General features: G+C 42.1%; 2 protein-coding genes across 2 annotated transcripts in view; one reads left to right on the top strand and one right to left on the bottom strand.

Annotated features, from left to right (window-relative positions):
- The window catches only part of LOC128659884 (oocyte zinc finger protein XlCOF6-like), a 262,081-nt gene that overhangs the window by 146,337 nt on the left and 89,736 nt on the right, over positions 1 to 26,008 (top strand). The gene's annotated exons all lie outside the window — the stretch shown is intronic.
- On the bottom strand, positions 526 to 24,355 carry LOC128659882 (gastrula zinc finger protein XlCGF26.1-like). The gene is made up of 2 exons (XM_053713466.1): positions 24,239 to 24,355; positions 526 to 1,906 (listed from the first exon to the last, which is right to left on the bottom strand). Exons 1-2 carry the CDS (start codon positions 24,255 to 24,257, stop codon positions 669 to 671), a joined length of 1,257 nt encoding a protein of 418 aa, XP_053569441.1. The 5' UTR covers positions 24,258 to 24,355; the 3' UTR covers positions 526 to 668.

Genomic DNA, 26,008 nt, shown 5'->3' on the forward strand with positions numbered 1-26,008 from the left:
AACCCCTTGTGTGCTATATATGTAGTTTTTTTTCTCTTTCAAGTATAATATAATTGACACTTCATGGCACTCAAAGTATTAAGTGCCTTAAGGCGACAGTACAAAGACTCCTTCAAAAAACATGTAATAGCAAGTTTAACACCTAAATGCACAAAAAATATAGTGTAACATATTATTGTCAATCTATATACATAATTCAAAATAGAACAGGAAAACAATGTTTATTTAATAACACACTAAATGGACCCATATATCCAAGCTAGAATTCAAATGTTAAACAGATCTATATAATAGACCCTTGCCTAAATCTAACTTGCCTTTGGTTTTACTAAATAGGATAAGAATAAACCCGTGGCATATATACAGTATGTTAGTTAGATTCATAAAAATGTTTTGTATTCTATCACATTTATATGAGAGAAACTGAGGTGCACATATATAGGGGAACACAGTACAGCAAGAGAGCACTTCCGATCTGGGGCTTTTATAACTGAGATTTAGAAAGTATTATTTATAATAGGATCCTTTTTAATGCTTCCATTTAGAGAGTTTGTCCTCTTTACGATAATTGTAAAAAGGTTGGTACACTGTGTTTAAAAAGTTTATTTGTGTGTAAATATTTGCTGTTCTGTGATACCTGATTTCAATAAAAACCTTTTTTCCACTTTCTAATCATGTGAAAGGTTTCTTCCCTTGTGAATCCTTTCATGAGTTTTCAAAGTACTCATAGTTGTAAAACTTTTTCCACACTCTGTACATGTGAAAGGCTTTTCTCCTGTGTGAATCCTTTCATGATTTTTCAGAGTACTCTTTAGTGTAAAACTTTTTCCACACTCTGTACATGTAAAAAGCTTTTCTCCTGTGTGAATCCTTTCATGAGCTTTCAGACTACTCTTTAGTGTAAAACTTTTTCCACAATCTGTACATTTAAAAGGCTTTTCTCCTGTGTGAATCCTTTCATGAGTTTTCAGAGTACTCTTTTCTGTAAAACTTTTTCCACACTCTGTACATGTGAACGGCTTTTCTTCTGTGTGAATCCTTTCATGAGTTTTCAGATGATTAATTTGTGTAAAACCTTTCCCACACTCTGTACATGTGAAAGGTTTTTCCCCTGTGTGAATCCTTTCATGAGTTTTCAGATTACTCTTTTCTGTAAAACTTTTTCCACACTCTGTACATGTGAAAGGCTTTTCTCCTGTGTGAATCCTTTCATGAGTTTTCAGATCACTCTTTTGTGTAAAACTTTTTCCACACTCTGAACATGTGAAAGGCTTTTCTTCTTTGTGAATCCTTTCATGATATTTCAGACTAGTCATTTGCATAAAACTTTTTCCACACTCTGTACACGTGAAAAGCTTTTTTCCTGTGTGACTCCTTTCATGAGTTTTCAGAGTACTTATTTGTGTAAAACTTTTTCCACACTCCATACAAGTGAATGACTTTTCTCCTGTGTGAATCCTTTCATGAGTGTTGAGATAATTCATTTGTGTAAAACATTTGCCACACTCAGTACATGTGTGTGGTTTCTCACCGGTGTGAATTTTGTGGTGTTCTAGTAGATGAGACTTCCATCTAAAGCTTTTCTCACACTCTGTACATTGAAAAGGTTTCTCCTTTGTATGAATCATTTGGCTAGACTGTAGACTTTTCCCTTCTTTAATAGGTTTTGAAAACTCAGTAAATGTGTGTGGTTTATCCTCGGGGATAATCATTTCACTAGATAAGGCATAAATGTTGTCCTCTTGTTTGATGACTAAATTACTCTCTGTACATAGTGATTGCTGCCCAGTTCCAGTCAATTCACCATCTTCTCTAAATATCTGCTGTGATATCCCCAATGCTTGTGAATAGTCATTGGTATCTAAGACTGTAGTGAAGGATTGATATGAACTATTGACGTGTTTGTCTACATGAAAAGAAATGGAATAAAGAAAAAGAATGTTTATTCATTTATAACATAATACATTTAAATAAAAAAAGATTATGTTTTATACTCAAAAATGTCTTCAGTTTTCTATTTTAAATGTATTTACCTATAAATCACAAATTAAAAAAGCATGACATAGAATGTAAACATTACTACATCATATTAAACTAAATTACTGATGAAAACAAGTTATAGGACCGAATTAAACAAGGTGCGTGTGAATAATGTTCTCAGCCTGGGAACAAGTACATCTGTATTCTGGGCAAGAGAGGTGGCATCCACCATCCTCATTTAACATTGTGCAAGCAACTGCACAAACAGCCCTGCCCAGCTCATGCTCAACCAGTTGGTTGAGAACATGATGTCTTAATCATCACAGACTAATCATCAGTGTGAGATGTTTTGAGAGGGTAAGAATCAGTGACCTTATGATAATCTTTAGCTTTCGGCTGTGGTTGTTCTATTTATATAAACAGCCAATAACTTTATTAATTTAATAATACTCACTGTAAAATTAAGCACACAAATCAGTGGTGGTTCTGGAGTGGGGAACACTCACTGGGGGAGTTGTGGGTGTTTCACACATGGGAACAAGGTAGGCATAAGTGTAGTTTTGGGTGTTCCATGAGCGAGTTCAGAGAAGGGGAAGATGGAGTTGCAGGTGTTCTGAGTAATGAACCAGGTCAGGGGGTGAGGTTATGCAGTTGTTGGACATGATCTGTCTAAAAGGACAGTGGGGGAATAGTATTTTTTTTACCCTCCTCCTCAGCCCAATGGAGGTTGCTCCTTCTTTATAATGGTCACTGACACAAATGCTCTTAAAGATGCAGATATAAATATAATAGTTTATTTGTTTAATGAGTGATCTATTCTATTTTCCCAGTAATTAACCCCTTAAGGACCAACTACGTACAGGCTACGTTGTTCAAAAAATGGTAGTTAAAGACCAATGACATACCCTGCATGTTGTTAGGGTTTTCAAGCAGTGGAAGCGATCCTGATCTCTTCCAGCCACTTTCATGTTATTGCAGTGATGTTGAGGCATCCTGCAATAAAAAATTTTAGCCATCCGATGCAGAGAGAGCCACTCTGTGGCCCTCTGTGCATCGGCCATCGATGGTCACAATCGTTGGTGGGTGGGAACAGTTGCAGGGAGGCGGGTGGGTGGCCATCAATGGTCGATGTGCATCAGAGGGGACGGGATCACATGTACAGGGGTGGGTGGGAACACTACACTATGGTACAATTTTTTTAGGATAAGGTGAGAGGGGTGGGATTGGTTATTGAGGGGGGCGGCTACACTACAGAAAAATATTTAAAAATAAAAAAAATACCAGATTTTATGGCAAACTGGGTACTGGCAGACAGCGGCCAGTACCCAAGATGGTGCACAATAATGTAGAGAGGGAGGGTTAGAGAGCTGTTTTAGGGGGAGGTCCTACACAGCAGACTATGTTTTTAAAAAAATAAATAAAAACTAATTAGAAAATAAAACTTTTATTTTAGTACTGGCAGACTTTCTGCCAGTATTTAAGATGGCAGGGACAATTGTGGGGAGGGGGAGAGGGAAGAGAGCTGTTTTGGAGGGATCAGGGATGGGGTGTGTCAGGTGGTAGGCTGATCTCTACACTAAAGTTAAAATTAACCCTGCAAGCTCCATACAAGCTACCTAATTACCGCCTTTACTGCTGGGCATAATATAAGTGTGGTGCACAGCAGCATTTAGCAGCCTTCTAATTTCCAAAAAGCAACACAAAAGCCATATATGTCTGCTATTTCTAAACAAAGAGGATCCCAGAGAAGCTTTTACAACCATTTGTGCCATAATTGCACAAGCTGTTTGTAAATAATTTCAGTGAGAAACCTTAAATTGTGAAAAATGTAATTTTTATTTTATATGATCGCATTTGGCGGTGAAATGGTGGCCTATATCAATACTTTAGATTGTCTACTAAACTACACTAAAGCTTAAAACATAATTTATTTAAGAATGTACTTGTTATAGTATAACCCTGATATCGAGGGTTAATACCAGATGAAAGATGCCCTGAATACGGGATCAGCAACACACAAACCCAGTTAATTCCCCCCAAACACGAGACCAAGCTCCGTCTTGAGGGTAAAACAGAATCTACTTAATTGAGGGCTATATGCCCGGTATTTATGCAGGTCTCCCACCTGGTTGACACTCCCCTAGTGGACAAGATGGGAGATTGGAAGAGTATAGTACATTAGATAGAGGGAAGACGCCCTTTTACAGGATACAATAGAATTACATTACGTAATCAAATAAACAATCAAACACAAGAAAACAATGGATTCCTTCCTGATACCTGGCAGTCTGGAGGTGATTAAACAAGGTGAACGCTTATCACCTAAACCTAATTACAGTAAACAATAGCTGATGCCAGGAAACCTGTATCAGAAAATACAGTTACTCAAAACTGAACAAGAGGAGAGTTAACCCCTCCAGTACTGTTGGATTCACACCCTGTACCTATAATGGGCACAGGGTGACTTAACATAATGCCCAAATCCATAATCCGTAGGGAGGTTGACAGAGGGGTCTGTCACACGGCTCCCTCCTGGTGTGACACTCCGGCAGACCCGGCTTGACTCTTTGGCGGGTCAACTTGGGGATGACCGGACTAGGAGGTGGTAGGAATGTCAGTTTGCTGGGACAATCCATCTGCATTCCCGTTATGAGAGAGAATTCCTGTCCGTAAAAATAAGGGTTCAACTTCTTCAGTGCCCAGACCAGGGCTAAACAATCCTTCAAGTTTTGGTTTTCAGAGACACTTCTTTCCAGTTGGAGACAAATCTCATTGGCTTCTTTACGAGTTTTTTGTACCTGCTCTTTATAGGTATCCACAAGCCCTTCATACTGACATTAGGGTGCCCTTGAGTTGCTGCACCTCACTATGAGCCAGCATCAGCTTCTCCTCCAGTGTCGCTAAGTTTGTCTTTAATGTTTCATGTTCCACTCTGAAGCTGGTGTTTTCTGCGGTCTGTCTGTGCAGCTTGTCTAGCAGAGATTCCCGTTCTAAACGCGCTTTTTCCTCTGTGCTCCTCTTCTCTCCCGCTAGCATCGTTACGTGATTGCTTAATGTGACCATTTCATCCTCTACTTGACTCTGCTCCTTCATCAGTGCATTGTAACGGGACTTCCACGTATCAATAGCGGATAGAGATTTACTGAGCTCAGCGTCCTGGGGCTTAGCAGCAGGTGGGTCGGTCTCGGTGGCACGGATCTGGACACGGGTAGTCACAGGGTTAACATCGTCGGGACCCATGGGAGTGTAGGCAGAAACAAGGGAGGCCAAGTTATTTCCAAGGAGAACATCAGCTGGTAAGTCCTTCATGACCCCCACATTCACATGTCTAGCCCCCACTCCCCAATCCAAAAGTACCCGGGCAACAGGTAGGCAGAACACAGCGCCCCCTGCTACCCACACAGCCACAGTGTCTCTGGTGTGCTGGTTCTCAGACACCAAGTTCTTTTGGAGCAAGGTCATGGTAGCACCAGTATCCCATAGACCACTGACCTCCTTCCCATTCACTTTAACCAGTTGCCGGTGCTGTGTCCCGGTGGGCAGCTTGCATGGGGTCTGCTTCATGTAGGATTCCCCAGCATTCTTCTTCCTCTACACAGTGGGCAGCAGGCGGAGGGTTACGTTGGTTTCCGCCGGCGGGTCTTCTCCAGGACTGTGCTTGGTTCGCTGTGTTTAGAGGACACTCTGGTCTTTTGTGCCCTAGTTGCTTACATCCGAAGCACCGAATGGGCTGTGAGTAGTCCCGTGAGTTGAACCGGGCTGCCTGAGGATAGTTTGTGGCTGGAGGCGGTGTGGTAGAGCGGTGCACCGGGGGTTGGTAACTGGTAGCTGCTGGGGTGACTGTGGGTCTGTACTCCACTCTGGCAGGTATCTTAGTGGTAGCAGTGTCCAGTTTGCGGGCATCCATATACTCATCTGCCAGGCGAGCTGCTTCATGCAGGGTGGAGGGTTTACGGTCCCGAACCCACTCTCTAACTCCTGCGGATAACTTGTCGAAGCAATGTTCCAACAGGAATAGCTGCAGCACCTCTTCCCCGTTACAGCTTGGCACCCCGCCATCCAGTGAGCTGCTGTGCGGTGCACCTTACATGCCCACTCAACGTAGGAATCTCCAGCTAGTTTAACAGTGTCTCTGAACCGTCTCCTGTATGCCTCTGGTGTAATTGCATACCTGGAGAGAAGAGCCTCTTTTACAGCATTATAATCCCTGACTTCTTCATCTGGAATGGCCCGAAATGCCTCGCTGGCCCGGCCGGATAATTTTCCGGATAATATTGTGACCCAGTCCTCTGCGGGTACCTTGTGTAGGACACATTGCCTCTCAAAATCCGCAAGGTACCCATCAATCTCTCCTTCTGTTTCCATGAAGTTTTTAAAAGCTGCAAAATGTACTTTTCTCTTTTCCACTGGGGTTGCTGTGACTTGGGCTGCTGCAGCGCCGCTTTGGCGAAGTAGGTTGGCCTCCACAGCTGCTATGACCCTGTCTATAATTTCGGCAGTCGGGTTGGGCCATAATGTGCCAGTATTATTTTAACTGCCCGGTCAAAGCTTGCTTCTTCGGGAGTTCTGTCTGATATGCTGGGCTCATTGGTTCCTTCGGTCCCTGGTACTCCGTCCATCTCGGTCAGTATTGTAATAATCTCCCTCTTCCTGAGGTTACTGGCCTGTTGGCCCCGTTGTTCTAGCAAGTCAAGTATGTAAAGCCTTCAAAACCAAATTAAGACTCCAAGGAGGAGAGATTGATTTAATGACAGGCTTGATATGGACCAAAGCCTGTACAAAACAGTGAATATCAGGAAGCTTAGCAATCTTTCTTTGAAACAAGACAGAAAAAGCAGAGATTTGTCCCTTCAAGGAACTTGCAGACAAACCTTTATCCAAACCATCCTGAAGAAACTGTAAAATGCTAGGAATTCTAAAAGAATGGCAGGAAAATTTATGAGAACACCATGAAATATAAGTCTTCCGGACTCGATAATAAATCTTCCTAAAGACAGATTTACGAGCCTGTAACATAGTATCAATCACTGAGTCAGAGAAACCTTTATGACTAAGCACTAAGTGTTCAATTTCCATACCTTAAAATTTAATGATTTGAGATCCTGATGAAAAAATGACCTTTAAGGTCTGGTCTTAAAAGGGACAGTCAAGTCCAAAAAAAACTTTCATGTTTCAAATAGGGCATGTAATTTTAAACAACTTTTCAATTTACTTTTATCACCAATTTTGCTTTGCTCTTTTGGTATTCTTAGTTGAACGCTAGACCTAGGAAGGCTCATATGACAATTTCTAAGCCCTTGAAGGCCACCTCTAATCACATGCTTTTGTATTTGCTTTTCACAGCAGGGGAGAGCTAGTTCAGGTAAACCCTATAGATAACATTGCGAGCACGCCCGTGGATTGTGGCAGACACTGCACTAATTGGCTAAAATGAAAGTCAATAGGTAATAAATAAAATGTCATGTGATCAGGGGTTTGTCAGAAGATGCTTAGATACAATTTAATCACAAAGGTAAAAAGTGTATTATTATAACTGTGTTGGTTATGCAAAACTGGGGAATGGGTAATAAAGGGATTATCTATCTTTTAAAACAACATAAATTCTGGTGTTGACTGTCCCTTTAAAGGAAGTGGCCAAGGTTGGAAACTGGACATACAAGATTTGCATACCAGACCCTGTGAGGCCATGCTGGTGCTATCAGAAACACAAAAGATCGTTCCATGACAATCTTGGAGATCACTCTTGGAAGAAGAACTAGAGGCGGAAAGATATAAGCAGGTTGGTAAAACCAAGGAACTGCTAACGCATCCACCGACTCTGCCTGAGGATCCCTGGACCTGGACAGGTACCTGTGAAGTTTCTTGTTTAGATGTGAAGCCATCAGATCTATTTCTGGAAGACCCCACATTTGAACAAGCTGAATAAACACATCTGAATGGAGCGACCACTCCCCCGGATGTAAAGTCTGATGTCTGAGATAATCCGCTTCCCAATTGTCTACACCTGGGATATGAACCGCACAAATTAGACAAGAGCTGGATTCCACCCAAGAAAGTATCCCATATACTTCTTTCATAGCTAGGGGACTGTGAGTCCCACCCTGATGATTGACATATGCCACAGTTGTGATATTGTCTGTCTGAAAACAAATTAACGGTTCTCTCTTCAACAGAGGCCAAACCTGAAGAGCCCTGAAAATAGCACTGAGTACTAAAATATTGATCGGTTACCTCGCCTCTTGAGATTTCCAAACCCCTTTTGCTGTCAGAGATCCATAGACAGCTCCCCAACCTGAAAGACTTGCATCTGTTGTGATCACAGTCCAGGTTGGACAAACAAAAGAAGCCCCTTGAACTATACGATGGTGATCTAACCACCAAGTCCGAGAGAGTCGAACATTGGGATTTAAGGATATTAATTGTGATATCTTTGTATAATCCCTGCACCATTGATTCATATGAAAAACGAGCAAAGGGGATCGCGTCCGATGCTGCAGTCATGAGACCTAAAACTTCCATGCCTATAGCTACTGAAGGGAATGATTGAGAATGAAGGTTCTGACAAGCTGAAACCAATTCTATTTGTCTCTTGTCTGTTAGAGACAGTCATGGACACTGAATCTATCTGGAAACCTAAAAAGGTGACCATTGTCTGAGGAATCAAGGAACTCTTTGGTAAATTGATCTTCCAACTATGTCTTTGAAGAAACAACACTAGTTGATTTGTGTGAGATTCGGCAGACTGTAAAGACTGAACTAGTACCAAGATATCGTCCAAATAAGGAAACACCGCAATACCCTGTTCTCTGATTACAGAGAGTAGGGCACCAAGAACCTTTGTAAAAATTCTTGGAGCTGTCGCTAGGCTAAATGGAAGAGCGACAAATTGTTAATGCTTGTCTAGAAAAGAGAATCTCAGAAAACGATCTGGTCTGGATGAATCGGAATATGAAGATATGTATCCTGTAAGTCTATCATGGACACATAATAACCTTGCTGAACAAAAGACAGAATAGTCCTTATAGTCACCATTTTGAAAGTTGACACAAAACAAAACGATTCAAAATTTTCAGATCCAGAACTGGCCTGAATGATTTATCTTTCTTTGGGACAATGAATAGATTTGAATAATACCCATGAACCTGTTCCTGAAACAGAACTAGTACAATTACCCCTGAAAGCTACAGATCTGAAACACACTTCAGAAAAGCCTGAGCCTTCACTGGATTTTTGTTGGGATGCGTGAGAGAAAATATATTTTCACAGGAGGTCTTATTCTGAATCCTATTCAATACCCTTGAGAGACAATACTCTAAATCCATTGATTTTGGACAGTATCTGCCCAAATGCTTTGGAAAAATCTTAATCTGCCCCCCAGCAGCTGAACTGGAATGAGGGCCACAACTTCATGCAGATGTGGAGGCTGGCTTTGGTTTTTTAAAAGGCTTGGATTTATTCTAACTTGAAGAAGGTTTCCAATTGGAACAAGATTCTTTAGGGGAAGGAATGGGTTTCTGTTCCTTATTTTTCGAAAGGAACGAAAATGGTTAGAAGCTTTAGATTTTCCCTTAAGTCTTTTATCCTGATGCAAAAAACTCCCTTCCCCCCAGTGACAGTTGGAATCTAATCCAACTGAGAACCAAATAAATTATTACCTTGGAAAGAAAGAGATAGGGATCTAGACTTAAATACCATGTCAGCATTCCAATATTTGAGCCACAAAGCACTTCTAGCTAAAATAGCTAAAGACATAGATTTAACATCAATTTTGATGATTTAAAAAATGGCATCACAGATAAAATGATTAGCATGTTGAAGCAACCAAACAATGCTAGACAAATCAGGATCCATTTCCTGTTCTGCTAAACTTTCCAACCAAAAAGTTGATGCAGCTGCAACATCAGCCATAGAAATGACAGGCCTGAGAAGATAGCCAGAATATAAATAAGTTTTCCTTAAATAAGATTCAAGATTCCTATCTAAAGGGTCCTTAAAGGAAGTACTATCTTCCATAGGAATAGTAATACGTTTAGCAAGAGTAGAAAATAGCCCCATCAACTTTGGGGATCTTTTCCCAAAACTCCAATCTAACTGCTGGCAAAAGATACAGTTTTTTAAAACTTGAAGAAGGAATAAAAGAAGTACCAGGCATATTCCATTCCTTTGAAATCATATCAGAAATAGCATCAGGAACTGGAAAAACCTCAGAAGTAACCACATGAGGTTTATAAACAGAATTTAAATGTTTACTAGTTTTACTATCAAGAGGACTAGTTTCTTCAATATCCAAAGTAATCAACACTTCTTTTAACAAGGAACGAATATACTCCATTTTAAATAGATAAGTATATTTGTCAGTGTCAATATCTATGTTAGGATCTTCTGAATCAGATAGATCCTCATCAGAGGAGGATAATTCAGTATGTTGTCGGTCATTTGAAATTTCATCAACTTTATGAGAAGTTTTAAAAGACCTTTTATCTTTATTAGAAGGCGGAATAGCAGACAAAGCCTTCTGAATCACATCAGCAATAAAATATTTTATATTCACAGGGATATCATGTACATTAAATGTTGAAGGAACAAAAGGCATAGTACTAGAACTGATGGATACATTCTCTGCATGTAAAAGCTTATCATGACAACGATTACATACCACAGCTGGAGATATAATCTCCACAAGTTTACAACAGATACACTTAACATTAATAGAACTGTTATCAGGCAGCAGGGTTCCAACAGTGGTTTCTGAGACAGGATCAGATTGAGACATCTTGCAAATGTAAGAGAAAAAAAACAACATATAAAGCAAAAACAGAATTTATGTTTACCTGATAAATTACTTTCTCCAACGGTGTGTCCGGTCCACGGCGTCATCCTTACTTGTGGGATATTCTCTTCCCCAACAGGAAATGGCAAAGAGCCCAGCAAAGCTGGTCACATGATCCCTCCTAGGCTCCGCCTTCCCCAGTCATTCGACCGACGTAAAGGAGGAATATTTGCATAGGAGAAATCATATGATACCGTGGTGACTGTAGTTAAAGAAAATAAATTATCCGACCTGATTAAAAAACCAGGGCGGGCCGTGGACCGGACACACCGTTGGAGAAAGTAATTTATCAGGTAAACATAAATTCTGTTTTCTCCAACATAGGTGTGTCCGGTCCACGGCGTCATCCTTACTTGTGGGAACCAATACCAAAGCTTTAGGACACGGATGAAGGGAGGGAGCAAATCAGGTCACCTAGATGGAAGGCACCACGGCTTGCAAAACCTTTCTCCCAAAAATAGCCTCAGAAGAAGCAAAAGTATCAAATTTGTAAAATTTAGTAAAAGTGTGCAGTGAAGACCAAGTCGCTGCCTTACATATCTGATCAACAGAAGCCTCGTTCTTGAAGGCCCATGTGGAAGCCACAGCCCTAGTGGAATGAGCTGTGATTCTTTCAGGAGGCTGCCGTCCGGCAGTCTCGTAAGCCAATCTGATGATGCTTTTAATCCAAAAAGAGAGAGAGGTAGAAGTTGCTTTTTGACCTCTCCTTTTACCAGAATAAACAACAAACAAGGAAGATGTTTGTCTAAAATCTTTTGTAGCATCTAAATAGAATTTTAGAGCACGAACTACATCCAAATTGTGCAACAAACGTTCCTTCTTTGAAACTGGATTCGGACACAAAGAAGGCACGACTATCTCCTGGTTAATGTTTTTGTTAGAAACAACTTTCGGAAGAAAACCAGGTTTAGTACGCAAAACCACCTTATCTGCATGGAACACCAGATAAGGAGGAGAACACTGCAGAGCAGATAATTCTGAAACTCTTCTAGCAGAAGAAATTGCAACCAAAAACAAAACTTTCCAAGATAATAACTTAATATCAACGGAATGTAAGGGTTCAAACGGAACCCCCTGAAGAACTGAAAGAACTAAATTGAGACTCCAAGGAGGAGTCAAAGGTTTGTAAACAGGCTTGATTCTAACCAGAGCCTGAACAAAGGCTTGAACATCTGGCACAGCTGCCAGCTTTTTGTGAAGTAACACAGACAAGGCAGAAATCTGTCCCTTCAAAGAACTTGCAGATAATCCTTTCTCCAAACCTTCTTGAAGAAAGGATAGAATCTTAGGAATTTTTACCTTGTCCCAAGGGAATCCTTTAGATTCACACCAACAGATATATTTTTTCCATATTTTGTGGTAGATTTTTCTAGTTACAGGCTTTCTGGCCTGAACAAGAGTATCAATGACAGAATCTGAGAACCCTCGCTTTGATAAGATCAAGCGTTCAATCTCCAAGCAGTCAGTTGGAGTGAGACCAGATTCGGATGTTCGAACGGACCTTGAACAAGAAGGTCTCGTCTCAAAGGTAGCTTCCATGGTGGAGCCGATGACATATTCACCAGGTCTGCATACCAAGTCCTGCGTGGCCACGCAGGAGCTATCAAGATCACCGAAGCCCTCTCCTGATTGATCCTGGCTACCAGCCTGGGGATGAGAGGAAACGGCGGGAATACATAAGCTAGTTTGAAGGTCCAAGGTGCTACTAGTGCATCTACTAGAGTCGCCTTGGGATCCCTGGATCTGGACCTGTAGCAAGGAACCTTGAAGTTCTGACGAGAGGCCATCAGATCCATGTCTGGAATGCCCCACAATTGAGTAATTTGGGCAAAGATTTCCGGATGGAGTTCCCACTCCCCCGGATGAAATGTCTGACGACTCAGAAAATCCGCTTCCCAATTTTCCACTCCTGGGATGTGGATTGCAGACAAGTGGCAGGAGTGAGTCTCCGCCCATTGAATGATTTTGGTCACTTCTTCCATCGCCAGTGAACTCCTTGTTCCCCCCTGATGGTTGATGTACGCAACAGTCGTCATGTTGTCTGATTGAAACCGTATGAACTTGGCCTTTGCTAGCTGAGGCCAAGCCTTGAGAGCATTGAATATCGCTCTCAGTTCCAGAATATTTATCGGGAGAAGAGATTCTTCCCGAGACCAAAGACCCTGAGCTTTCAGGGGTCCCCAGACCGCGCCCCAGCCCACCAGACTGGCGTCGGTCGTGACAATGACCCACTCTGGTCTGCGGAAGCTCATCCCCTGTGACAGGTTGTCCAGGGACAGCCACCAACGGAGTGAATCTCTGGTCCTCTGATCTACTTGTATCGTCGGAGACAAGTCTGTATAGTCCCCATTCCACTGACTGAGCATGCACAGTTGTAATGGTCTTAGATGAATTCGCGCAAAAGGAACTATGTCCATTGCCGCTACTATCAAACCTATTACTTCCATGCACTGCGCTATGGAAGGAAGAGGAACAGAATGAAGTATTTGACAAGAGTTTAGAAGTTTTGATTTTCTGGCCTCTGTCAGAAAAATCCTCATTTCTAAGGAGTCTATTATTGTTCCCAAGAAGGGAACCCTTGTTGACTGAGATAGAGAACTTTTTTCTACGTTCACTTTCCACCCGTGAGATCTGAGAAAGGCCAGGACAATGTCCGTGTGAGCCTTTGCTTGTGGAAGGGACGACGCTTGAATCAGTATGTCGTCCAAGTAAAGTACTACTGCAATGCCCCTTGGTCTTAGCACCGCTAGAAGGGACCCTAGTACCTTAGTGAAAATTCTTGGAGCAGTGGCTAATCCGAACGGAAGTGCCACAAACTGGTAATGCTTGTCCAGAAATGCGAACCTTAGGAACCGATGATGTTCCTTGTGGATAGGAATATGTAGATACGCATCCTTTAAATCCACCGTGGTCATGAATTGACCTTCCTGGATGGAAGGAAGAATTGTTCGAATGGTTTCCATTTTGAACGATGGAACCTTGAGAATGCCTGTTTTTTTATGTGGTCTGAAGACAATTGAGACCTGTGGAACCTCCCCCTTGGGGGAAGCCCCTTGAATTCCAGAAGATAACCTTGGGAGACTATTTCTAGCGCCCAAGGATCCAGAACATCTCTTGCCCAAGCCTGAGCGAAGAGAGAGAGTCTGCCCCCCACCAGATCCGGTCCCGGATCGGGGGCCAACATCTCATGCTGTCTTGGTAGCAGTGGCAGGTTTCTTGGCCTGCTTACCTTTGTTCCAGCCTTGCATTGGCCTCCAGGCTGGCTTGGCTTGAGAAGTATTACCCTCTTGCTTAGAGGACGTAGCACTTGGGGCTGGTCCGTTTCTGCGAAAGGGACGAAAATTAGGTTTATTTTTGGCCTTGAAAGACCTATCCTGAGGAAGGGCGTGGCCCTTGCCCCCAGTGATATCAGAAATAATCTCTTTCAAGTCAGGGCCAAACAGCGTTTTCCCCTTGAAAGGAATGTTAAGCAATTTGTTCTTGGAAGACGCATCCGCTGACCAAGATTTTAGCCAAAGCGCTCTGCGCGCCACAATAGCAAACCCAGAATTTTTCGCCGCTAATCTAGCCAATTGCAAAGTGGCGTCTAGGGTGAAAGAGTTAGCCAATTTGAGAGCATGAATTCTGTCCAAAATCTCCTCATAAGAAGAATCTTTATTGAGCGCCTTTTCTAGTTCATCGAACCAGAAACACACTGCTGTAGTGACAGGAACAATGCATGAAATTGGTTGTAGAAGGTAACCTTGCTGAACAAACATCTTTTTAAGCAAACCCTCTAATTTTTTATCCATAGGATCTTTGAAGGCACAACTATCTTCTATGGGTATAGTGGTGCGTTTGTTTAGAGTAGAAACCGCCCCCTCGACCTTGGGGACTGTCTGCCATAAGTCCTTTCTGGGGTCGACCATAGGAAACAATTTCTTAAATATAGGGGGAGGGACGAAAGGTATGCCGGGCCTTTCCCATTCTTTATTTACAATGTCCGCCACCCGCTTGGGTATAGGAAAAGCTTCGGGGGGCCCCGGGACCTCTAGGAACTTGTCCATTTTACATAATTTCTCTGGAATGACCAAATTCTCACAATCATCCAGAGTAGAAAACACCTCCTTAAGCAGAGCGCGGAGATGTTCCAATTTAAATTTAATCACATCAGGTTCAGCTTGTTGAGAAATTTTCCCTGAATCTGAAATTTCTCCCTCAGACAAAACCTCCCTGGCCCCCTCAGACTGGTGTAGGGGCACTTCAGAACCAATATCATCAGCGTCCTCATGCTCTTCAGTATTTTCTAAAACAGAGCAGTCGCGCTTTCGCTGATAAGTGGGCATTTTGGCTAAAATGTTTTTGATAGAATTATCCATTACAGCCGTTAATTGTTGCATAGTAAGGAGTATTGGCGCACTAGATGTACTAGGGGCCTCCTGTGTGGGCAAGACTGGTGTAGACGAAGGAGGGGATGATGCAGTACCATGCTTACTCCCCTCACTTGAGGAATCATCTTGGGCATCATTTTCTCTAAATTTTGTGTCACATAAATCACATCTATTTAAATGAGAAGGAACCTTGGCTTCCCCACATACAGAACACAGTCTATCTGGTAGTTCAGACATGTTAAACAGGCATAAACTTGATAACAAAGTACAAAAAACGTTTTAAAATAAAACCGTTACTGTCACTTTAAATTTTAAACTGAACACACTTTATTACTGCAAATGTGAAAAAGTATGAAGGAATTGTTCAAAATTCACCAAAATTTCACCACAGTGTCTTAAAGCCTTAAAAGTATTGCACACCAAATTTGAAAGCTTTAACCCTTAAAATAACGGAACCGGAGCCGTTTTTATATTTAACCCCTTTACAGTCCCTGGTATCTGCTTTGCTGAGACCCAACCAAGCCCAAAGGGGAATACGATACCAAATGACGCCTTCAGAAAGTCTTTTCTATGTATCAGAGCTCCTCACACATGCATCTGCATGTCATGCTTCCCAAAAACAAGTGCGCAATAGAGGCGCGAAAATGAGGCTCTGCCTATGATTAGGGAAAGCCCCTAGAGAATAAGGTGTCCAATACAGTGCCTGCCGGTTATTTTACATAATTCCCAAGAATAAAATAATTCCTCAAAGCTATGAAGTATAAAATATGCTTATATATCAATCGTTTTAGCCCAGAAAATGTCTACAGTCTTAAAAGCCCATGTGAAGCCCTTTTTTTCTTTATGTAATAAAAATGGCTTACCGGATCCCATGGGGAAAATGACAGCTTCCAGCATTACATCGTCTTGTTAGAAATGTGTCATACCTCAAGCAGCAAAAGTCTGCTCACTGTTTCCCCCAACTGAAGTTAATTCCTCTCAACAGTCCTGTGTGGAAACAGCCATCGATTTTAGTAACGGTTGCTAAAATCATTTTCCTCTTACAAACAGAAATCTTCATCTCTTTTCTGTTTCAGAGTAAATAGTACATACCAGCACTATTTTAAAATAACAAACTCTTGATTGAATAATAAAAACTACAGTTAAACACCAAAAAACTCTAAGCCATCTCCGTGGAGATGTTGCCTGTACAACGGCAAAGAGAATGACTGGGGAAGGCGGAGCCTAGGAGGGATCATGTGACCAGCTTTGCTGGGCTCTTTGCCATTTCCTGTTGGGGAAGAGAATATCCCACAAGTAAGGATGACGCCGTGGACCGGACACACCTATGTTGGAGAAATTATCAATTTCATTATATGGCAGTTTCAGGGAAAAAAATGCAAACAGCATAGCCCTCCGAGCATAAAAACAGAATTTATGCTTACCTGATAAATTACTTTCTCTTACGGTGTATCCAGTCCACGGATTCATCCTTACTTGTGGGATATTCTCAATCCCTACAGGAAGTGGCAAAGAGAGCACACAGCAGAGCTGTCCATATAGCTCCCCTCAGGCTCCGCCCCCCAGTCATTCGACCGACGGTTAGGAGAAAAAGGAGAAACTATAGGGTGCAGTGGTGACTGTAGTTTACTAAAAAAATAAATTTGAACCTGACTTAATTGCCAGGGCGGGCCATGGACTGGATACACCGTAAGAGAAAGTAATTTATCAGGTAAGCATAAATTCTGTTTTCTCTTACATGGTGTATCCAGTCCACGGATTCATCCTTACTTGTGGGATACCAATACCAAAGCTTTAGGACACGGATGAAGGGAGGGAACAAGTCAGGTAACCTAAACGGAAGGCACCACTGCTTGCAAAACCTTTCTCCCAAAAATAGCCTCCGAAGAAGCAAAAGTATCGAATTTGTAAAATTTGGCAAATGTATGCAGTGAAGACCAAGTCGCTGCCTTACAAATCTGTTCAACAGAAGCCTCATTCTTGAAAGCCCATGTGGAAGCCACAGCTCTAGTGGAATGAGCTGTAATTCGTTCAGGAGGCAGCTGTCCAGCAGTCTCATAAGCCAATCGGATGATGCTTTTCAGCCAGAAGGAAAGAGAGGTAGCAGTCGCTTTCTGACCTCTCCTCTTACCAGAATAGACAACAAACAAGGACGATGTTTGTCTGAAATCTTTAGTTGCTTTTAAATAGAATTTTAAAGCACGAACCACATCATGATTGTGTAATAGTCGTTCCTTCTTAGAAACTGGATTAGGGCACAGAGAAGGAACAATGATTTCCTGGTTAATATTCTTATTAGAAACCACTTTTGGAAGGAAACCAGGTTTGGTACGCAAAACAACCTTATCTGCATGGAAAACCAGATAGGGTGCATTACATTGCAAAGCAGACAATTCAGAAACTCTTCGAGCAGAAGAAATAGCTACCAAAAACAAAACTTTCCAAGATAATAACTTAATATCTATGGAATGCAAAGGTTCAAACGGAACCCCTTGAAGAACTGAAAGAACTAAATTTAGACTCCATGGAGGAGCCACAGGTCTGTAGACAGGCTTGATTCTAACTAGGGCCTGTGCAAACGCCTGAACGTCTGGTACAGCTGCCAGACGCTTGTGTAACAGAATAGACAGAGCAGATATCTGTCCTTTTAAGGAACTAGCTGACAAACCTTTCTCCAATCCTTCTTGGAGAAAGGACAATATCCTTGGAATCCTGACCTTACTCCACGAGTAACCTTTGGATTCGCACCAACAAAGATATTTCCGCCATATCTTATGGTAAATTTTCCTGGTGACAGGTTTTCTAGCCTGGATCAGAGTATCTATAACTGATTCAGAGAACCCACGCTTAGCTAGAATTAAGCGTTCAATCTCCAAGCAGTCAGTTGCAGAGAAACTAGATTTGGATGCTTGAATGGACCTTGAATTAGAAGATCCTGCCTCAATGGCAGTTTCCATGGTGGAGCCGATGACATGTCTACTAGGTCTGCATACCAAGTCCTGCGTGGCCACGCAGGCGCTATCAGAATTACCGCAGCCTTCTCCTGTTTGATTCTGGCTACTAGCCGAGGGAGAAGAGGAAACGGTGGAAAGACATAAGCTAGACTGAATGACCAAGGCGCTACTAAAGCATCTATCAATGCTGCCTGGGGATCCCTGGATCTGGATCCGTAAAGGGGAAGTTTGGTGTTCTGACGGGATGCCATCAGATCCAATTCTGGAATGCCCCATAGCTGGGTTAGCTGAGCAAAGACCTCCGGGTGGAGTTCCCACTCCCCCGGATGGAAAGTCTGACGACTCAGATAATCCGCCTCCCAGTTGTCTACTCCTGGGATGTGAATAGCAGATAGATGGCAGGAGTGATCCTTCGCCCATTTGATGATCTTGGTTACTTCCTTCATCGCTAGGGAACTCCTTGTTCCTCCCTGATGATTGATGAACGCTACAGTCGTGATGTTGTCCGACTGAAATCTGATGAATTTGGCCTCCGCTAGTTGAGGCCATGCCTGGAGCGTATTGAATATCGCTCTCAGTTCCAAAATGTTTATCGGGAGAAGAGATTCTTCCCGAGACCATAGACCCTGAGCTTTCAGGGAGTCCCAGACCGCATCCCAGCCTAACAGACTGGCATCGGTCGTGACAATGATCCACTCCGGTCTGTGGAAACTCATTCCTTGAGACAGGTGATCCTGAGACAACCACCAGAGAAGAGAGTCTCTGGTTTTCTAGTCCATTTGTATTTGAGGAGACAAATCTGCATAATCCCCATTCCACTGTTTGAGCATGCACAGTTGCAGTGGTCTTAGATGAATTCGGGCAAAAGGGACCACGTCCATTGCCGCAACCATTAGACCGATTACCTCCATGCACTGAGCCACAGAAGGCCGAGGAATGGAATGAAGAACTCGGCAAGTATTCAAAAGTTTTGACTTCCTGACTTCTGTCAGAAAGATTTTCATTTCTACCGAGTCTATTAGTGTTCCCAGGAAGGGAACCCTTGTGAGAGGGGACAGAGAACTTTTTTCTACGTTCACCTTCCACCTGTGAGACCTTAGAAAGGCCAGAACAATGTCCGTATGAGCCTTGGCTCTGTGAAAAGACGACGCCTGTATTAAGATGTCGTCTAGGTAAGGTGCTACTGCAATGCCCCGCGGTCTTAGTACCGCTAGAAGGGACCCTAGCACCTTTGTGAAAATTCTGGGAGCGGTGGCCAACCCGAAAGGGAGGGCCACGAACTGGTAATGCGTGTCCAGAAAGGCAAACCTTAGGAACTGATGATGATCTTTGTGGATAGGAATATGTAGGTACGCATCCTTTAGATCCACGGTAGTCATAAATTGACCTTCCTGGATCATCGCCAAGATTGTCCGAATAGTTTCTATTTTGAAAGATGGAACTCTGAGGAATTTGTTTAGAATTTTTTGATCCAGGATTGGCCTGAAAGTTCCTTCCTTTTTGGGAACTACAAACAGGTTTGAGTAAAATCCCAGCCCTTGTTCTGCAATTGGAACTGGGTGTATCACTCCCATCTTTAGAAGATTTTCGACACAGCGTAAGAACGCCTGTTTCTTTGTCTGGTCTGAAGACAAACGAGAAATGTGGAACCTTCCCCTTGGGGGAGAGTCCTTGAATTCTAGAAGATACCCCTGAGCAACAATTTCTAATGCCCAGGGATCTGGAACATCTCTTGCCCAAGCCTGAGCAAAGAGAGAAAGTCTGCCCCCTACTAGATCCGGTCCCGGATCGGGGGCTACCCCTTCATGCTGTCTTGGCAGCAGGCGCAGGCTTCTTGGCCTGTTTACCCTTATTCCAGCCCTGCAAGGGTTTCCAGGTTGCTTTAGGCTGGGAAGCGTTACCCTCTTGCTTAGCGGCAGCAGAGGTTGAAGCAGGTCCGCTCCTGAAGTTGCGAAAGGAGCGAAAATTAGCCTTGTTTTTGGCCTTGAACGGTCTATCCTGCGGGAGGGCATGACCCTTCCCCCCAGTGATATCCGCGATAATTTCTTTCAACTCGGGACCGAAAAGGGTCTTTCCCTTGAAAGGAATGTTTAGTAATTTTGTTTTGGACGACACGTCAGCCGACCATGATTTGAGCCAAAGCGCTCTTCGCGCCATAATGGCAAAACCTGAATTTTTCGCCGCTAACTTAGCTAATTGGAAAGCGGCATCAGTGATAAAAGAATTAGCCAGCTTTAAAGCGTGAATTCTATCCATGACTTCGTCATATGAAGTCTCCCTCTGGAGCGACTCCTCCAGCTCCTCAAACCAAAAAGCCGCTGCAGTAGTTACAGGAATAATGCAGGCAATTGGCTGGAGCAGGAAACCTTGCTGAACAACCTTCCAATTTTTTAACCATAGGATCTTTGAAAGCACAACTGTCCTCTATTGGTATAGTTGTACGCTTAGCAAGCGTTGAAACAGCTCCCTCTACCTTATGGACCGTCTGCCACGCGTCCCGCCTGGGGTCGTTTATGGGGAACATTTTCTTAAAGATAGGGGGGGGAACAAAGGGTACACCTGGTCTCTCCCACTCCCTAGTCACAATATCCGCCACCCTCTTTGGGATCGGAAACGCCTCAGTGTGTACAGGGACCTCTAAAAACCTGTCCATTTTACACAATTTTTCTGGGACAACCATGGGGTCATAAAATATCCAGCGTAGCTAAAACCTCCTTAAGCAGGACGCAGAGGTGTTCCAGCTTAAATTTAAACGCTAAGGAATCTGACTCTGCCCGCAGAGAAACTTTTCCTGTGTCAGAAATTTCTCCCTCAGACAGACCATCCCTCACTGCCACTTCAGAGTGTTGTGAGGGTAGTACAGATAAATTATCCAAAGCTTCTGATTGCTCATCCTCTGTATTTAAAACTGAGCTATCGCGCTTTCTTGGAAAAACTGGCAGTTTGGATAAAAATGCCGCAAGGGAATTATACATTACTGCTGCTAATTGTTGTAAAGTAATAGGGGCCAATGCGCTAGAGGTACTAGGCATCGCTTGTGCAACTGGTGTCGACACATGGGGAGAGGAAGAAGGACTGTCCTCGTTACCTTCCGTTAAAGAATCATCTTGGGCTACATTTTTAAGTGTCACTGCATAATCTTTAAAATGCTTTGATGCTTTAGCACACTTTACACACAAATGCAATGGGGGTACCGCCATGGCTTTTAAACACAAAGAACAGGGTCTATCTGAAGGCTCAGACATGTTTGACAGACTTAGACAGCACTACAATACAGTAAAAAACACTTTTTGAAAAAACGTTACTGTGTCTTTAAATAATAAAAAGCACACACTTTTTTCCCAAATCACCAAAAAACATCCGATCTTGATGAAATTTTCACCACATGATCCTAATGCTTTGAAATGATTGCACACAAATTTTTAAATCAATTAACCCCTTATTGCCCAAACCGGAGCTAAATGAAACAGGCTACCAGTTTAAAACACTACAGCACGGTGCCACAGTCTCTGCTGTGGCTTTACCTTCCTTAGGGATTATTTGTAGACGAAAATAAGCCTCCCTGGAGTCCTCCCTGCAGTCTCTGTACTCTAAACGTGAAGCTGCATGAAGAGGTCTTGTAAAACAACTGCGCAACTGAGGCGCGAAAATGAGGCCCCCTCCCTCTTCATTCCGGAGTTATGGGGCCTTCCTGAGACAGATTAGGTGTCTTACAATATGCCAGGCGTATTAAAACCCCAAAAAGTGTTCCAAACGTCTAAAACACTTAAACAAATATGAGATTATACTAATAAAGTAATCGATTTAGCCCATAACAGTGTCCACCAGTATTTAAGCCCTTAACCTAAGCCATCCTTCTATACTGAGTCTCAGAAAATGGCTTACCTTCCCCCATGGGGATTTCTGTCAGTCTTCTAGCATTACCAGGTCTTGTTAGAAAAAAAAAATGACTGAGCATACCTGAAGCAGTTAAGCCTGCAAACTGTTCCCCCCAACTGAAGTTCTCCGGTACTCAACAGTCCTGTGTGGGAACAGCAATGGATTTTAGTTACAACATGCTAAAATCTTTTTCATCTCAGCAGAAATCTTCATCACTTTCTGCCTCAGAGTAAATAGTACAAACCGGCACTATTTTAAAATAACAAACTCTTGATTGAAGAAATAAAAACTACAAATCTAACACCACAAACTCTTTACCCTCCCGTGGAGATGCTACTTGTTAGAGCGGCAAAGAGAATGACTGGGGGGGCGGAGCCTGAGGGGAGCTATATGGACAGCTCTGCTGTGTGCTCTCTTTGCCACTTCCTGTAGGGATTGAGAATATCCCACAAGTAAGGATGAATCCGTGGACTGGATACACCATGTAAGAGAAAAAGGGCAAGAGGCATATAGGAAGTGGGGTTTAAATAATGAAATAATTTGTCGGCAAGTATGTTGCACAACGAAATTTTTTGGTGCTAACATCATCTGGAAATGACGCACTCGTGTCACTGAACACGCAACCTAGTGCAAGGAAACTCAGCGTCAACTAAGACGCCGGAAATGACGAAAAAATTCTAGCGCCAAAAATGATGCAATAAACATTAGCATTTTGCGACCTCGCAAGCCTAATTGTGCCCACGAAATTTAATGAAAAATAAGTACATTTGAAAAAAAAAAGACTATACCCCAGGTAAGAAGAATATTTTCCTAAATATGTTTTTTCCCAATTTTGAAACTGATAGTCTGCGAAAGGAAATATACATAAACCTGCATAAAGTGCAAACCATAGCTCAGAGTGTCTTAAGTAATGAAAACATACTTACCGAAAGACACCCATCCACATATAGCAGATAGCCAAACCAGTACTGAAACGGTTATCAGTAGAGGTAATGGAATATGAGAGTATATTGTCAATCTGAAAAGGGAGGTAGGAGATGAATCTCTACTACCGATAACAGAGAACCTTTGAAAAGATTTCCTGTGAGGCAAAACCATAAAATCAATAGGCGATACTCTCTTCACATCCCTCTGACATTCACTGTACTCTGAGAGGAAAAAGGCTTCAAAATGCTGAGAAGCACAAACTTACTTCACCACCTCCATAGTGAGGCAAAGTTTGTAAAACTGAATTGTGGGTGTGGTGAGGGGTGTATTTATAGGCATTTTGAGGTTTGGAAAACTTTGCCCCTCCTGGTAGGATTGTATATCCCATACATCACTTGCTCATGGACTCTTGCCAATTACATGAAAGAAATTAACCCTACAAGCTCCCTAAGTAACCTCTTCACTGCTGGGTATAATACACGTGTGGTGCTCAGCGGCATTTAGCAGCCTTCTAATTAACAAAAAACAAAACGCCAAAGCCATATGTCTGCTATTTCTGAACAAAGGGGATCCCAGAGAAGCTTTTACAACCATTTGTGAAATAATTCAACAAGCTGTTTGTAAATAATTTCAATGAGAAACCAAAAATTGTTAAAAAATTGACTTTTTTTTATTTGAATGCTTTTGGTGGTGAAATGGTGGCCTAGATCAATACTTTGAACTATTTTTTTTTTTTTATTTGATCGCATTTGGCGGTAAAATGGTGGCATGAAATATACCAAAATGGGCCTAGATAGATTATATATATATATATATATATATATATATATATATATATATATATATATATATATATACACACACACACATGACAAGGGATATTCAGGGATTCCTGACAGATATCAGTGTTCCAATGTAACTATCGCTGATTTTGCAGAAAAATTATTTGGAAATAGCAAAGTGCTACTTGTACTTATTGCCCTATAACTTGCAAAAAAAGCAAAGAACATGTAAACATTGGGTATTTCTAAATTCAGGACAAAATTTAGAAACTATTTAGTATGGGTGTTGTTTGGTGGTTGTAGATGTGTAAATTATCTGATATGATGAAAATAATGGTATCTTTCGAAAGTCCATTTAATGGCAAGAAAAACTGTATGTAATATGTGTGGGTAGTGGGTACAGTAAATGAGTAAGAGGAAAATTACACAAACACGGCAGAAAAGTAAAAATAGCCCTGGTCCCAAACGTGGTGGTCTTTAAGGGGTTAAAGTCAGCATAATATCTATTTTACTCACCTAACACATATGAGTTCATGCTGATAACAGGCTCCAATGTCTGTGTTCAGGAAAAAGGTTCCCTTATTCACTCCAGTTACATCAATACCTGATATCTCTCAGTGCTCTGGTCGTGTCTGTAAAAAGTATATTAAATGGTTTAAAGAGATAATAATAAATTATGGTTCTGATTAACTGTACGTATGGTATAATTAAAGAGACAGTCGATTCCAAAAAAAAGTTTCATGATTCAAATAGGGCATGTCATTTTAAACAACTTTACAATTTACTTTTATCACCAATTTTGCTTTGTTCTCTTGGTATTATTAGTTGAAAGCTAAAACTAGGAGGTTCATATGCTAATTTCCTAGACCTTGAAGGCCGCCTCTAATCTGAAAGCATTTTTTTTTTTAAATTCACCACTAGAGGGCATTAGTTCATGTGTTTCCCATACATAACATTGAGCTCACGCACATGAATTTACAGAGGAGTTAGCACTAAAATGCAAGTCTGTGAAATTAACTGAAATAAGGGGGCAGTCTGCAGAGGCTTAGATAAAAAGGTAATAACAGAGGTAAAACGTATTATAACTGTGTTGGTTGTGCTAAACTGGGGAATGGGTAATAAAGGGATTATCCATCTTTTTAAACAACAAGAAATTCTGGTGCTTACTGTCCCTTTAAAGGCACACATAACAGTTCATGTGATACAGATCAGCTGATTAGGTTATTACATATGTGCTATTGATTCAGCACAAGCATTTAGTACAGTTAGCTCTGTGAGTGTTATAATTGCCCCTTAAATATGAATCTTCCCAGATCTATACAACATAACGGTAGAAAATCTATTTGTTTTGTATCATTTATATGAAACAATATTTTCTACTGAAAGAAATGTTAAATCAGTTATTTAACCCCTTAATGACCGAGGACGTACGCCATACGTCCTCAGAAAAAATACAGTTAACGCCTGAGGACGTATGGCGTACGTCCTCGGTTTGGAAAGCAGCTGGAAGCGATCCTGATCGCTTCCAGCTGCTTTCCGGTTATTGCAGGATGCCTCGATATCGAGGCATCCTGCAATAACAAATTTTACCCCTCCGGTGTAGAGAGAGCCACTCTGTGGCCCTCTCTGCACCGGGCATCGTTGGCCGCATTCGTTGGTGGGTGGGAGCTGAAGTGGGAGGCGGGTGGGCAGCCATCGATGTGGTCCATGTCAGAGAGGGGGGCGGGATCGGGATCGCCTGGGGCTTGCACAGGCACATGCATGGGAAGAGGCGGGCGGGTGCACGGGGAGGGAGTGGGTGGCAACCGCTACACTACAGAAAAAAAATGTTTAAATATTTACTACTTGTAAATCTAAGGGATCTGGGAGCGGGCTACACTACAGAAAAAAAGAAAACATTTTATTTGCAAACTGGTTACTGGCAGACAGCTGCCAGTACCCAAGATGGCCCCCAATAAGGCAGAGAGGGAGGGTTAGAGAGCTGTTTTGGGGGGGATCCTACACAACAGCATATGTAAATATGCTTTTAAAAAAAAAAAAATATATATATATATATATATATATATATATAAAAAGATACCTTTTATTTTAGACTTTCTGCCAGTACTTAAGATGGCGGGGACAATTGTGGGATGGGGGAGGGAAGAGAGCTCTTTGGGAGGGATCAGAGGGTCTGATGTGTCAAGTGGGAGGCTGATCTCTACACTAAAGCTAAAATTAACCTTGCAAGCTCCATACAAGCTACCTAATTAACCCCTTCACTGCTGGGCATAATTCACGTGTTGT

This window comes from Bombina bombina, chromosome 5, assembly GCF_027579735.1.
Source record: "Bombina bombina isolate aBomBom1 chromosome 5, aBomBom1.pri, whole genome shotgun sequence".
Taxonomy (NCBI): domain Eukaryota; kingdom Metazoa; phylum Chordata; class Amphibia; order Anura; family Bombinatoridae; genus Bombina; species Bombina bombina.